Source organism: Hylaeus anthracinus, unplaced genomic scaffold (assembly GCF_026225885.1).
Source record: "Hylaeus anthracinus isolate JK02 unplaced genomic scaffold, UHH_iyHylAnth1.0_haploid 11997, whole genome shotgun sequence".
Lineage (NCBI taxonomy): Eukaryota > Metazoa > Arthropoda > Insecta > Hymenoptera > Colletidae > Hylaeus > Hylaeus anthracinus.
This window is the reverse complement of record NW_026534344.1, coordinates 13410071-13425998: the sequence shown is the minus strand read 5'-3', so window position 1 is coordinate 13425998 and position 15928 is coordinate 13410071. Positions and strand designations below refer to the sequence as shown.

At 39.9% G+C, this 15928-nt stretch overlaps 3 protein-coding genes across 3 annotated transcripts in view; all 3 read left to right on the top strand.

Annotated features, from left to right (window-relative positions):
• The window catches only part of LOC128889587 (zinc finger protein 91-like), a 79503-nt gene that overhangs the window by 36755 nt on the left and 26820 nt on the right, over positions 1–15928 (top strand). The gene's annotated exons all lie outside the window — the stretch shown is intronic.
• LOC128889239 (zinc finger protein 1 homolog) lies at positions 2207–3731 on the top strand. The gene is made up of 2 exons (XM_054146694.1): positions 2207–2545; positions 3088–3731. The coding sequence occupies exons 1-2, from the start codon at positions 2520–2522 to the stop codon at positions 3554–3556; spliced, it is 495 nt and encodes a 164-aa protein (XP_054002669.1). The 5' UTR covers positions 2207–2519; the 3' UTR covers positions 3557–3731.
• Positions 10233–14203, top strand: LOC128889211 (zinc finger protein 2-like). The gene is made up of 2 exons (XM_054146656.1): positions 10233–10982; positions 11054–14203. The coding sequence occupies exon 2, from the start codon at positions 11055–11057 to the stop codon at positions 12648–12650; it is 1596 nt and encodes a 531-aa protein (XP_054002631.1). The 5' UTR covers positions 10233–10982; position 11054; the 3' UTR covers positions 12651–14203.

Below are 15928 nucleotides of genomic sequence, written 5' to 3'. Positions count from 1 at the left end.
TAATGTTGGGAATAATTCGAATCATAATAGTAATTGGAACTACTTTCTTTCGTTAATGTGTTGTTTTTGCGACTCAATAAAATTCTAGATCGTATTTGGAAGAGGTTGTCGAAGTCATCAATTTGTTGACATTTTTTTTTTTTTTTTTTTTTTTTTTTTTTTTTTTTTTAATATGTATATATATATATATTGTGTCTAGCAACTTCTGGATGAATACTAACTATTTAGGAATTGCAGTGACATGGAATTTGTTTATCGTACTTGGTAAATACGAAGTATTACATGATCATTATTTGGTACATTTTAATACCCACGCACACACGCAGTTTCACTTTTATCACAAAGGAAGATGTACTTTTAGCCATTACGTACTGTGCATAGAATTTGAAGCTGTACATAAGGAACTCGAATAAACAATTATTTTGAAATGTAACGAATATGAAAATATTCGAATTATTAGCGTCTGTTAAAAAGTAATAGATTGTTAATTTAAATTAAATAAGGTATGACTCCAAGAACTCCATCGCTTAACAATGTCACTGTCGACCACTGTAAACTAATATATAATTCAAAATTAAATTATTTCAGTCATTTCATTCAGTCCTCGTTAAAAATTCTTCTGTACACGCCTCCATTTTCTGAAACTCTGTAACTAATCACTACGTTCTATGACGATGCGCGAATGAACAATTGTACCGAGAATCGATTACTTTTATTTGAGTTTATCGAGTACATTCCTTCGGCTGACAGAGTCAATGGATGTTTCAGGGTGCCAACGATCGCTGAAACGTCCACTCCACAGAACCCAGCGCAACCACTTTTTATAGCACGTAACGGACCTATTTTGGGGCCGAGTGAAATGCCAATTCGTATTAAGGCCCCTCCAATTTCCGATGACGAGGATGACCAGCATTGGGACTTCGAGTGCCATTACGAAGACATTGGCAACGAGCTTCAACCGAAAGTGGAAGATCCCAGTAACATTAGTGATCCATATTTACAAAGAATGAATTATTATTCGTCGTTGAACGATGATTTCTTGCGAAGCGTTGATAAGAATTCTCTGGTAACCGCATTTAAAGATACCAAAGAAAAATCTTCGCAGACGTCTTTAACGTCAATTGCAAATCCTATTGAAGTATTTGTGCCAGTTAACGTCAAACCCGAACCAGACTTAAATATTATCAACAATGATCCACTCTCAATGCAGGACACAGACGAATCCGTCAAACTTCAGAATGTTGGAGTGGAGTGGAGTGGATGTTGGAGAGGAACGAGACATAACTCGTCAACGTCGATCAAAAATATGAGTAACGTTTTACCCAAACGAAAGAGGAAGAATAATCGGAAAAAATCTGTATCAAGCACCCTGGGAGATAAGGAAAACCAAGAAATTTGTCCTTATTGCGAGAATACTTACTCCACTAAGAAGGCGGTGGACTCGCACTTTCGCAAGATGCACAAAGGCCACTACCGTTGCAGGCATTGTCGATACATTTACGAGTCTCAGGACCTCCTCAACGAGCACTTCCAAATTCACAAGAAAGACGGCCCGTTCGCGTGTGCTTTGTGCAAAATGAAATACAAATCTCAGAAGGGAATAGAACAGCATCAGATCAGAGCACACAGCACCGTGGAACCGAAAGCCATATGCGAGAACGGTTCTTTGCGCTTCAAATGCGAAGCGCGAAGGCTTAATGGGCAACGAAAGAAGAACTTTGCCTGCGAGTTCTGCGACAACACTTACGCTCAGCGTTCCCAATTGTTGGCTCACGAACGCATCACCCACGGGAAATGGGAGAAAGGACAGAAGGCGTTCAGGTGCAACGTCTGCAAACGGTTCTTCTCCAGCGCTGAGAGTGTCGTAAGTCACTCGAAAACTCACGAAAGAACCTACACCTGCGACTACTGCGGCAAGGTGTTCAAAGAGAAATATCTCCTGAGTGTTCACATTCGGAGGCACACTGGCGAGAAGCGTTACCAGTGCAAAGTATGCCTCAAACGCTTCACCGATGTAGGAGTAATGAGGGTGCACAAGCTAACTCATAAAGGTGTAAGGCCGTACGAGTGCAACATCTGCAATTTCAGATTCACTCAGAGGAAGAGCTTGATGAGACATCATCGCAGGCATCCGGGAAATAACCCACTGCCGGCTCCTGTGTCCCTTGCCATGCTTGATAGCGGTTCGGAATAGTCATAACTGTTCTGCAGCATATGGTACACCTTGAGTCAAGGGTGAAGTGAATGTATCGTGACTGGAAAGGTTCTTGGGGACGTGAAAGGATGATTGAGTGTTCATAATGAAGACTATCGAAGAAGTGGACGTCTTAAATCAACAACGAAGTGATTGTATCATAACTCGAATGGTTCTTGTAGACTTGAAAAATGATTGAATTTTTATAGTGAGGACTATCAAAGACTATTGGACGCTTTGAGTCAACAGCGAGGCGACTGTATCATGACTGAAAAGGTTCTTGTGGTCTTGAAGGAGAACCTAGTGTTCACAATGAGAACAATCGATGACTATTTTATCTATGGAGCCCAGGTATTACAGTGTCTTCCTTTCGCTTCTGAGTACCTTCGTGCCTATCGTTTCTGCAAACTTAAGTTGTTTGTATGTTAAGTTACTTAAGAGCGCTAAGAATATTAACTCTGGTTCACGCAATACGAAACACTGTTGAGTTTGCATTAAGTACTGCATCGTCTCATTTTTGTTATCAATGAAAACATAATCTCGTCATTATAATTTTATATAAGACTCGAAAATTGTACATATATATAATAAATATAAAAGTATCTCTAACACTGTTGAAATAAACAGTCAGTATCAGTACACAAGTATCGTTAATTATAACCGAATATTAAGTTGTGTACACAGTTACTTGAGTTCCTGTAATTAAATGCTTTCGATCGGCCTTCCTATTTCCACCATATAATTTTAATTTCTCCTCTCTAAAATAAAAGATAACACACGAATAAACGAGTCGAATGACAAACGCATCCGTGCAGACTATCATTGGTTGTTTTTTTGTTCACTTCCATGGATCGATCCTTTCGTTAAACTTACTAAACGAATGAATGTTTCAGGAAGTGGACGATCGAAGTGCAACCACTTTTTATAGAATGTAACGGAGCTCCAATTTTGGACCAGGACGAAGTACTCAAAGATCTTAAGGAGCCACCAGTTTCCGATGAAGATGAATGCGGTATGCAGATCGACACCGAAAGTAGTCTGGATACTGAAGAAGTAGCTCAAGAGGATGGTGAAAACAACATCAAGTACGCCTGCCAGTGCTGCGACAGTGTTTATCCAAAGAAATCTTATCTGGTGGCCCACAAACACATCGCACATGGGATACAAAACAAAGGCCCCGAAAGGTTGGAGTGCAATGTTTCCAACAAGAATTTCGTCAATGAAAAAAGCCTTCGCACCAGTGTACACACCGATCTCTGCAAAGAGAGCTTCCTCTGCTCTCATTGTGGTAAAGGATTCAATAACAAGTACTGCCTGCAGCTGCACATTCGTATGCACGCTCTTATGCACACTGGTGAATGACCTTACCAGTGAAAAGAGTGCAAGAGATCTTTCACCAAATCAGTTGCACTTAGGGTGTACATACTCATACACACTGGCAGGAAACCGAACGTCTGTGATGTTTGTGGACAGAGGTTCACACAGCGCAGGAGCATGATGACTCTTCGGCGTAAACACCCTGAAAATCATGCACTGGTTCCTCTGGTACACTATGAAAGCCTCGAGAGTAACAAGGAGTAATCTCTGCGATTTTGAATATCGTGGACATTTTTTTATTTGACCGTATGATTGGAGTGGATATCAACATGTGAGACAGGAGTGATGGAAGAAGGACGTGGGATGACACAGGACCAGAGAAGAATATTGGACATTTGATAGAATGCTTTTGTTTCTTTTTTTGAGGGTTATTTAAAATGTTGAGGATCGTACGATGTTACTGTTCATTTTTTTGTTTGTGTCAATACTGGAAATGTGAATCAATGGCTATCATTTGTACTTTCATTTGATTAGAAATATCACTGGTCTACGAAGTACAAATAGAGGATTGATTCGATTTCACGAATTTTATGTTGACTATAGGAAGAATAAAGATTCCCTTAATTGATATGCTCGATTGCGGTTGTTTATGCATTTATGGTAAACGAAAATATGAAGAGAATGTGTACAAATGGATAAATATGTGAAACATCAATAATAATATGCATGTTATACCGTATAGAAAATAAGATGTACTTTTATTTAAGTTTCAAACCTTTTTCTCTACCTGCGTAAAAATATGAATTTGCAAAAATATCAACAGTCTAAAAATGACTAACGATTGGTGTGGGATTTCTAACGCGTACTTATGCGAGTATCACGTAAAAACTTCGATGAAATATTCACAAAATCTGTCAGCCAATTACATTTCTTTTATAGGATTTCCATTCTTTATAATCAATATTATTTTTCTTTTATTTTGGAACATGGTACTAATCCACAAGGCTTACAATAACATACGAATAAATGAGTGTTGTTGATTGTTACGTCTATTATTCGTTTTTCTTTTTGCTTACATACACGGATCAATTAAAAAACTTATTAAACAAATGGGTGTTTCAGGAGATCAACAATCAAAGATAATCCAGTACGGCCACTTGTAAACGCTTACAAACCTACTTCGGATAAGGATTTGTCGGTTTTCGACGAAGGTGACCACGGCATGCATTGCGACGTTGATAAAAACCGCGACGACAACAGTGCGGTGATAGTGAAAAAGGAAAGTGAAAGCAGCATTGACGATGATTTCTATTCGGTTGAAACTATGTACCGTCCAAATGAAGTTAATTATTGTTCGTTCTCAAGTGTATTTAACAGCAGTGGTCTACTAAATGAAGTTAGCGATGTCATCACGATAGAGGAATTCAAACTAGAACCCATCGAAGACGCAGCGCCGATCACAGACCTCGAAACAAAGAAAATTAAGAACAAGTATGTGCCAACTGAAATTAAGTATGCGACAAGACCGAGCATTATGAAAATGAATGTTACACCAGTTCAGAATGGCGTCGAATCGGCATTGCATGACGTTAAGAAGGAAATATCGATTACTTCCCCACGTGAATCAATCGTCGCGTCATCGTATCCATCGAAGACCAAGTCTAGATGCACCAAAGCCAAACCATCCACAAACAAAAATGTAGAACAGAGAATAATCGAAAAGAGAAGAACACAACGTGTAAAGAAGAATATTGAAGTTAGAGAAAGTTGGACAAGGAACTTGGCAGGAAAGAATGTAGCAAATAAAGTTGAGAATGTGGAAGGAAAGGAAGTAACAAATGAAGCTAAAAATGTTAATGAAGAATCTTGTTTGCATGAGGCAACCATGGAACCAATGATAATCGAAGAGCCAAAGATACAAAGAAGACAGAAATTAATCAAAGAGGAAGTAACAGGAAGAGTAAAGAAAAATATTGAAGTTAGACGAAGATCAACGAGGATCTTGGCAGAAAAGAAAGTACCAAATAAAGCTGATAATGTGGAAGGAAAGGAATTAACAAATGAAGCTATAAATGTTAAAGGAATGAAAGTAGAAAATGAAGCTGAAGTAAAGCTACCAGTAATGAATATTAAAGTCGAACGAGTTTTGACGAGGAACATGGATGTAAACAATGTAGCAAATAATTATGCGACAGAAAGTAAAGTAACCAATCAACCGAAAAATGCAGAAGGAAAGAAAGTAGCAAAAGAAGTTCAAAATGTTAAAGAACGATCTTGTACACTGCGTTTGGCTAAGTTGTCCCAGATAAAGTCTGAAGTAAATAAAACTGACGAAAATTTTTCGGCGGCACTAGAAACACAAATATCAGCAAATCCAATGTTAGATCCTTTGCGAAAGTATTGCTATTTTTGTCGTAGAATTATGGATGCAGAACATGTGAGCAAGCATGAACGTCAATTTCAACTTGGTGAAAATTTTTCGGCACTAGGGACACAAACGTCAATGATAGAACTTCCGCGAAAGTATTGCCAATTTTGTCATAAAACTATGGATCCAGAACACGTGAACAATCATATGCGTAAGAAACATAGAAACCGCTACTATTGCGCCAAATGTTACCGCGGGTTCATCTCCAAGGATGACCTCGAGGAACACATGAAACATCACGAGAACATTACCTTATATCATTGCCATCTATGCCCTATGAAGTACAGATACCTGTATTCGATAAAAGCTCATCATGTGCGAGTCCATAGCTCCGTAGAACCGAAATCCATACATAACAAGGCTTGCCCGTCGAGAATTAGAAGCTACGAGTGCCAAGTCTGTGACAAAGTTTACAGTATGGCGACTTATCTGAGGGCTCGCAAACGTATCGCTCATGGTATAGGCAAAAATATGTACGTGTGCAAAATCTGTCATAGGAAATATTTACTCAAAGATAACTTTCGTAACCACCTCTGCCGTCCGATAAACGCGCGCGTTACCTGTCCTCAATGCAACAAGTCATGCGCCAACAAAACCTGCCTGGAGATCCACATGCAAGCGCACACGGGCGAACGACCTAACAAGTGCAACATCTGCTCCAAAATGTACACTACGCTAGGTTCACTCAGAGTTCACAAGCTTGCCCACAAACGGGTGAAACCATACGAGTGCGACCTATGCGGAAAGACATTCGCCCGTCGGAGCACCTTGATGGACCATCGACGAAGACATCCTGGAAACCATCCAAAAGTGCCACGCGTTTCTCTCGAATGTTTCGTTAGCGACGAGGATTAGTTCTTTCATCTGTGATAGATTTTTTTATGCGTTTTGTGACACTAGAGTGACAACGTCATAAATAGACCTATGGCGAGTGAAAATGTGGATGAATGCAGGAATATGTAATATATAGTGGTGGTCATGTATGGCTGTGATTCGTGAGTTAATAATGAAAATAGTTTAACATACTTTGTTATTTGACACTAAATGTGTATTAGTAATAGATTTTATATGATAGAGAATTTGGTGAAAAATTCACATTTAGAGGAAATCATCAAGTGCCGTTAAGTAGCTGGTCACCACTGTACATCTTATACCGACTAGCAAATAAGGAATATTTTTTATTTTCGTTTCAATTGTTCCTAATAACTATTACCAATTATTTTTAAGTTTCCGACATGTAGTTACGTAAATAAGATTAACTGCGAGTGTTTATTTTGAGTACGTAAGAAACTTGCTTCGATGGAACATTTAACAAATCTATCAATTACATATTTGTGTATAGGACTTCCAATCTTTATAATCCATCATTTCTGTACACATACCTTCCTCTCGTATCGCAAACAGGTAACTACCCACAAACTTCACAGTAACACACGAACAAACGAGCTGTCGAGTAGTCATCCAATCTTTTACGTCGATTATTAGTTTTGCATTTACATACACGGATCGATCCTTTCGCGCTACTTACTAAACGAATGGATGTTTCAGGATGTCGACGGTCGAAGATAATCCTGTGCAACGAGTTTTTATAAACTGTAACGAAACATCTACTTCGGAGAAGGACGAAGTGCTGATACAGATTAAGGAGCCGGCAGCTTTCGATGTAGAAGAGTATAACGTGCCATGCGACGTTGATAAAAGCTGCGTCGACGTAGACAGTACGTGGATAGTGAAAAAGGAAAGTGAAAGCAACACCAACGAAGATTTCTTCCTGAATGAAACAAAATATCGTCCATTGTTAGACGAAATTAATCACAGTAACAATAATACGCTACCAAATGGAGTTGACGATCACATCATGATAAAGGAATTCAAGGTAGAGCCGATCATGGACACAGAACCTACGACGTTAGTACCAATTACAGACTCCACAATTAGGAACCTTTATATGCCACGGGATGTTGATAAAAGTTGTGTCGACATAGATAGTGCGTGGATAGTGAAAAAGGAGAGTGAGAGCAACACCGACGAAAATTTCTTCCTGGATGAAACAAAATATCGCCCATTGTTAGACGAAGTTAACCACAGTAACAGCAATACACTACCAAATGAAGTTAACGATATCATCACGATAAAGGAATTTAAGCTAGAGCCTGACATGGACACAGTACCTACAACGTTAGTACCGTATAATAACCCCGCGATTAGGAACTCGTGTATGCAAATCGAAGTTAAGGATTCGACAGGACTGAAAATTAATAAAGTACCGATGCTCATCAATCTCACAAATCCAATCGAAGCATCATGTTCATCGGAGACAAAGTTTAGGGCCATTAAACCCAAACCAGAGATAAATAAGGATGACGAAGAATTTTCCATAGGACCAGGAACACAACCAGTAGATGTAGTGGACACGATGTTAGAAACTCTACGAACGATCTGCACTATTTGTCAAAAAAACTTCGACAACATGGTTCAACTGGACGAGCATATACGCAGTACTCACAAAAATCGCTTTCGATGCAACGAATGCCGTTACACGTTCGTTTCCAAGGATGACCTCGAGACACACCTGAAATCTCACGAAATGAATACCTACATGCAGTGTCCTCTCTGTCCTAAAAAGTACAGACGCGCGTATGCGATGAGAGCTCATCATGTGCGAGAGCACAGCACCGTAGAACCCAAATCCATGCATGAAGGGAAGAATGAAGATGAATCCCCGTCGAACTCTAACCCGGACAATCGAAAGGGTGAAAGGTCGGTAAAAGTCGGCCAGTCGAAAATGAGAAGCTACACGTGCCAAATATGCGACAAAGTTTACTCGCACGTGTCTCATCTGAGGGCTCACAGACGAATCGCTCACGGAGTACACAGTGTAGGTCTAAACATATTCGAGTGCAAAGAGTGCAATAAGAAGTACTCGACCGAAGCTTACTTTCGCAAGCACGTCTGCCCGAACACTAGCATTCTTTGCTCGCTTTGTGGCAAGGCGCTCGTCAACAAAAACAGCCTGCAGTTGCACATGCGAGTGCACACCGGTGAACGACCTTACCAATGCAACCTTTGCCCTAAATCTTTCTCCAGGTCTGTTCCACTCAGAGTGCACAAGCTCACGCACAAAGGAGTGAGGCCATACGCTTGCGATCTTTGCGACCGGACGTTCACCCAACGGAGCACCATGATGGCCCATCGACGAACACATCCTGGACATCATCCGCCACCGCCACCAGTTTCTCTTGGCTGTCTACTCAGCGACGAGGATTAGTTCTAACAGCAATTATACACTTTTATATATTTCGAAGAATTAAAGTGGAGACTTCCGTGATGAATGACGAATGTTTTATGCGTTTATGAAAAGTGAAAACGTGGGGAAATGTACGACGATGTGCACGAGTGTAAAAACATATAAAATATTAATAATAATGTGCAGTGGCGTCTAGCTTGTTTATTTTTGAGTTGAAAATAAAATTAGTTTAACATATATAGGTGACAGTGCTTTTCACTGAAGCACGAGAAATAGATAATTCTAAATGTTGAGCAACAAAGGAAATGAATTTGTATGAAGTAATAAAAATAAATACCACGATAAATGTTTGATTATGTAGTTTGCAATAGTTTAAATAATATTTAATCCTAGTAGAAATTTTCAAGAATATTTGTCTGGCAGTCAACGTGTTATATACATATACATAATATAAATTCGATACTAAATGTGCATTAATAACTAGTTTCACATGTGAAAAACAATTTTATTTAAAGTCAGTTGTCTTGGAGCTGAAACCATCAAAAAGATCTTAAATAGCTGGACTCCACTGTACATCTTATACTGTGCACCAAATAAGAAATATTATTTATTCTTGTTTTAATTGGTTTTTATCAATGACAATTACCAATGATTAATCTAGAACCACTTACGCATGCTTATGTAAACAGTATTAACTGCTCGTGTATGCCTGTTTGTATGTGTGCATTTGAAGTGCATAATGACAAATCTGTCATTCCTTCATTACATTTTTTTCAAATCTAATTTCTAAGCTTTATAATCCATCATTTCTGTCCACCTTCCTTTCATCTTGCATTAGGTGAGTAACCCACAATTTTCACAGTGACACGAGAATAAGCGAGTTGTCGAATGATCGACGTAGTATTGCAGTTACCTCGAATACTAGTTTTTTATTTATTTACATTTACACGAATCGATCCTTTCGGCGCTACTTATTAAACAAATGGATGTTTCAGGAAATCAACTGACGAAGATAGTACAAGTTTGTATAGACTATAAAGGCCAGTCTTCGATGAAGAAGAAAAATTACTTTTTGCAATTTTTTAACTGTGTGAACATTTCATTTGTTGTATCGTGTATGATCTCAAACGTAGTGGTAGTGTAAAGTGCTTAGAATCGCACAGAACTAAATAAATCTCTTTTGTAATTCCCATTTCTATGCTGATATTGAGGACTGCCAATATCACTTTTCTGTCTACTTCTAATCATTACTGTAATTTTATATACGATAGGCTTTACCATTATTTACATAATTTTATGTTACCAAGAATATCGATGGTTCGCGTGGAATAAACAAAAAATTATCATGTTAATTCAGTTTCATTGTATGATACTTGTAGGACAAGGTAATTTCTTAAGAGAGTGTAGGATGCGATTGCAAGAATCGATTAACTCGAAATAATGTACGTTGTTTTTTAAAATTTCCTTATTATTAATGTTAAAAGTTATGACCATAAATGTTTTAGCACTTAAATTAAAGATTTTTCAAAAAGTGTAGTTAATCGATTTGCGCAATGAACGGCTCAAGTATTGCTGTGGAATCTGTGATTAATTGGTAGTGTATATCAAATATGTACCGAAATGTTCGTTTAATTACATCTTTTTAGGATACCAAATCGTCACTATGCAATCAACAATATCCACTTATTCTCCTTTCGTATAACAATTACATAACTAACCACCAAAAACATACAGTAACATACCTATAAGCGAGATCTCGAATGGCACAGAACCACAAGACAGCGATACCGATGATAGTTAGTTGTTTTTCGCTTTCTCGAGCGCCTCAATACTTTCGTACGACTGACTAAATGAATGGATGTTTCAGGATGTCGAAGATCGCAGAAACGACACAGAACTCAGCGCAACCGCTTTTTATAGAATGTAACGGATCTCTTAGTTTGGACCAGGATGAAGTGCCAATGCAGATCAAGGACCCCCCGACTTCCGACGAGGAAGAAAACCGTGGTATGATGGATAGCGTGGACTTTGACGACGACATCAAGCAATCGATGGAAAATGACGATTTTCACTCAGGTGAAGCGAACTATCGTTCATTGTCAGACGCTAAGGATGATTCGTCATTGTGCTTTGTTAATAGTGATTCGTTGAAAACTGAAGTTAGCGATAGCTCCACCTTAGACATAGTTAAAGAAGAACCATGTTCAGAAGATCCAGTGAAGACAGTTTTGGTTCCTGTCAGAGACCCAGTGACTAAAGAAATTAAGAACACGTACGTACCAGTTGAAGTGAAGGACGAGAGTGGTTTGAACATTATCAAAAGTATCCTCATACCGATCAAGGACAAGGATGGGTCGGTGTCCTACGAGATCAAGAAAGTTATAGTGCCAATTAAACCGGAGCTCAGCTTGCCGAAAAAAAATAAGAAGCAGTCGTCGACCAAACAGAAGTCGGCGAAGGTTAAGAAAGTTCGTGAAAAGAAACCAAAGCAAAAGGAAGGTAAGGTCATCGAGAAGAAGAAAGCAAAACCTCGGGCAGATCTTAAGAATAAAGAGCGAAAGAATGAAAACAAAGAGAAAGAAGCTTTGGAAGAAATCCCAGCAACTAATGCATCGATAGAGGAAGTGGATAACATTCTCGAAAACCTCCGTACGGTTTGCCCAGTCTGCCAGAAGACATTCAAAAACGAGAAACAGATGGGCAAGCACATTTTCAGGGACCATAGGAAACCGTTCCGTTGTAAAAGGTGTTACGAAAGCTACGTTTCGCAGGATGCTCTTCAGGAACACCTTAAAACTCACGAAAAGGATACCTACGTCGAGTGTCCATTTTGTCACCAGAAGTACAAACGTATGTCTGGGCTGAGAGCTCATCAGATACGCGTGCACAGTAGCGTGGACCCGAAGACAGTGCGGGAGCATAACAAGGAGATCTTCATGGCTCCAGATCCAGAGGGGCACAAGCCTCATCCTCTATGGATGAAGACCTACCCCTGCCAGTACTGTGAGAACGTTTATCCACAGAAATCTTACCTAGTAGCTCACAAGAGGATCGCGCATGGGATACAGAAGAGAGAACCGAAGACGTTCCATTGCAACGTTTGCAACAAAAAGTTCGCCAGTGAGAGCAATCTTCAAAGTCATGCTAGTATACACTCACAGAGTTATCTCTGCGCTCATTGCGGCAAATCGCTCGCCAATAAGTATTCTCTGCAGCTGCACACGCGAAAGCACACGGGCGAACGTCCTTACCAGTGCAAGCTCTGCTCCAAGTCCTTCGCCTCATCGGTTTCGCTCAGGGTGCACAGGGTCACTCACACGGGAGAAAGGCCGTACGAGTGCGACATTTGTAGACGCAGGTTCACCCAACGCAGCAGCATGATGGCCCATCGTCGCAAACATCCTGGAAATCACCCACCTCCTCCTCCTCTGATTCTTCGCAGTCGCAAGAATAAGGGGGATTGAGTTTCTCAGGGGTCAGATACATTTTCGGTGACTTTTCTGTGGCCAAGTGACGTGTTTAGCTGTTCCGTGAATCGTGAGAGGTGACGGGAAGTCGTGGTTTAGAGAGGCTGTTGTATGATTGTTAACACTGAAACTTCCTAAGTCGTGTTTATTATATACAGTCAGTCCCATATGTATTCGTACCGTCTATATTTATTTAAGAAATTTGTCTAATTTTAAGGAGTGCTTCATGTTTCCAAATAAATTTGTAATTGTAAATATATACATGTGTGAAGTTTATTCATGTGCATATTTATAATAAAGAGTTGATTCGGAAATATATGAAGCATGTCATTTAAATTAGACAAATTCTTTTTAATCGACATAGAGTGTACGAATACTGGGACTGACTGTATACAACTGTATGTTTGTAATTAGAGGGAGAACAGAATATATTTTTAATGATATATTATGTATTAAATATATTTATCGATAAAATTTATTCTATATTAGTTGTCCCTCAAAATTAGAGGAAAATTGTTGTTTGATAAATGAATGATTTTAAGAAAAAGTTTGAAAGTGACTCGCTTGGCAGGTTTAGTGTTGTAATTCTGGTGTTAAGTTTCCTTTCACTGGGTTGTTTGAAGTATCGATGATTGTGGGCCACGATGACTAGACTGCGAATATTTATGCATAAATATATGAAATATAGAAAATAAAATACACGTTACATGCAGAAGACAATTTTGTTCTTCATCTGTGCATATGAATTCGCATAAACATCCACAGTCTAGCGACTTGTTTCTATATTTCTCCATTTCGTCATTGCTACGTACATCGTTTGTGTATAAACTTTTATCGTCATCATTTACCGTAGTTAGTATTTAGAATACTTATTTCTTGAACATTTTATCCTATTTTCATTTATGAAAGTGATTTTATAAAACAATTGCTCTGTATTTAGAAATATTTGATCGCGAAACTGAGCCTACGTATTGCCTATTATTTAATGTGGAGAGGTAAACAAAAAATTGTAATTGAAATTGCATTTCGAAGTGAATATGTACAAAATACGTTGAAACTATTCAATGAACAACTAATAGGAAACCGCTAAATTGTTAATCCTCCTCTATGACTTTCACATCGATCAAAGGAGAATGTAAACGAGTTAGTCCATTATCGAAATCTAGAAGCAGTAACACTTATCCGTGTAAGTAGTATTAACTATAAATTTATATTAACTTTTATGATGAAATCACTTTAGTTCAATGTTCGACAGATCGTTTGTACAGAGTTCCACGTTCCTTTAATTAAATCCTTTTCAGAAATTGTACAGTGCTCGCTACGTAACTTGTAATCCCTACCCTAAACGTCCCCTCTCCCTTCTGTGCCATACCATGTAACGAAGCACTAAAATCGAACACAAAAATAAACAAAATTTCGAATAGTACAGAGTCCTACGTACAAACATCCCAAAAATCGATGCCTTTCTTCGAAGCATTTGTGTTTCATCGTTTTCTGTTTACATCTTTAGCGTGTCGATACTTTCCTGCGACTAATCGAACCAATGGGTGTTTCAGGGTGTCAACGAGCATGGAAACATCCGCACAGAACCCAGTCCGACCACATTTTGTGGAATGTCCCGGTGTGCCCGTTCTGGATCAAGGTACAAGTGATCAGTTCTCGATTCAAATTAAAACTCCCCCTGTTTCCGATGACGAGGAGGACTATAATAAGCGTAGCGACGTTGATAGCGTTTGCGATGACGTTAGTAGTGAAAAGACACAGGACGACGACGACGACAGCGACATGAACGACGATCTGTACCTAGGAGGAGTGAATTATCATTCGTTATCATGTTCGACCGCTAGCAAAGTCGTCAACGACGTACCAAACGGAGTCAGCAGTGATGCTTCTCCGCAAATAATCAAGGAAGATTTCGTGAACACGGAGAAAACGGTGTTGGTGCCGGTCAGAGATCCAGAAACGAGAAAAATTAAGAACATGCTAGTGCCCGTCGAAGTAATGGACGAGACGGGCTGCAACATAATCAAAACCGTCTTGATACCTGTTCAAGACGAAGACGGTACGATTTCCTACGAGGTGAAGAAGGTCACCGTGCCGCTCAAACCCGAATCGTTGGTAACGCCGCAAATGAAAACCGAACCATTGACGGTCGGTACGCCTACTCGAGCGATCGAGCAGATGACGGAAGTTAAACAACCTAAAGAAAAGAAAGAATCGGTGGTGGAGGCTCGAAAGGGGAGCGATGAGAAACCAGAGGACAAGAACGTCACTCAGGAACCAGAGATAGTCCTGGAGCCCGACTCACCCAAAGGGGAGATGGACCTGATGCTGGAGAAACTGCGAACCGTTTGTCCGTTCTGTCAGAAGAGCTTCATAGACGAGAAGGAGATGGACAGACACGTCTTCCGCAATCACAAGAAACCGTACCGCTGCAAACAGTGTTACCTCGTCTATTTTCGCAAAGAATCGTTCGAAGATCACATGAAGACCCACTCCGTGGATTACTTGGAGTGCCCTTTCTGTCGTATGAGGTACAAGAGCATGTCTGGACTGAGGAATCATCAGATACGGGTGCACAGCACCATCGAAGCGAAGTTTGTGTGCGACCACTGCGATAAACGTTACAGATTGAAGAGCGACCTGGCTGTGCACATCGATCGCGCCCATATGGACGTCACACACGTCTGTAGATTCTGTGGTAAAGCTGTCAAGAACATCGTGGACCACGAGAACCAGCATCGAAAGGCTAACAAGAAGGTCGACTATCAGTTCTGTTGCCACCTCTGCTCTAAGAAGTTCCAAGTGCGCAACAGCCTGGACAATCATCTGTTGATGCACAAGACCGGCTTCAAGTGTAAACATTGCAAGGAGGTCTTCGACCGTCCAACAGCTCTAAAGAAACACAAGCAATTGATTCATGGGCCGAGCCTGGTGTGCTCGATTTGCGATAAAAAGTTCAACAACAGAACCAGCTTGCACACCCACGTGGTGGTCACCCACGCTGGCATCAGGCCCTTCAAGTGCGATATTTGCGGGGATAATTTTACTCAGAGGCACTGCCTCAAAAAGCATCGAAGCACGCACCCGGGACCTCTGCCACCTTTGAGCGACAAGACCTCCATTGCGGCCATAGCGAAGAAAATTTTGCAAAAATCTTAGTGTTTAAAACTGTCGCATACTCGCGTGAAATGGTCGATTGATGTTTACCCTTAGCGGTCCTAGGAATTCTAAGCAGTTTGGTACTGTATTAGGTCATCCCATAAGTTCGTGCT

Bases quoted from the DNA above. Each gene is read 5' to 3' on its own strand.
- LOC128889239 (XM_054146694.1), top strand. From the start codon at position 2,520: ATGACTATTTTATCTATGGAGCCCAG. The intron at 2,546-3,087 runs GTATTACAGTGT...TGAATGTTTCAG, and splicing joins ATTTTATCTATGGAGCCCAG to GAAGTGGACGATCGAAGTGC.
- LOC128889211 (XM_054146656.1), top strand. From the start codon at position 11,055: ATGTCGAAGATCGCAGAAACGACACAGAACTCAGCGCAACCGCTTTTT.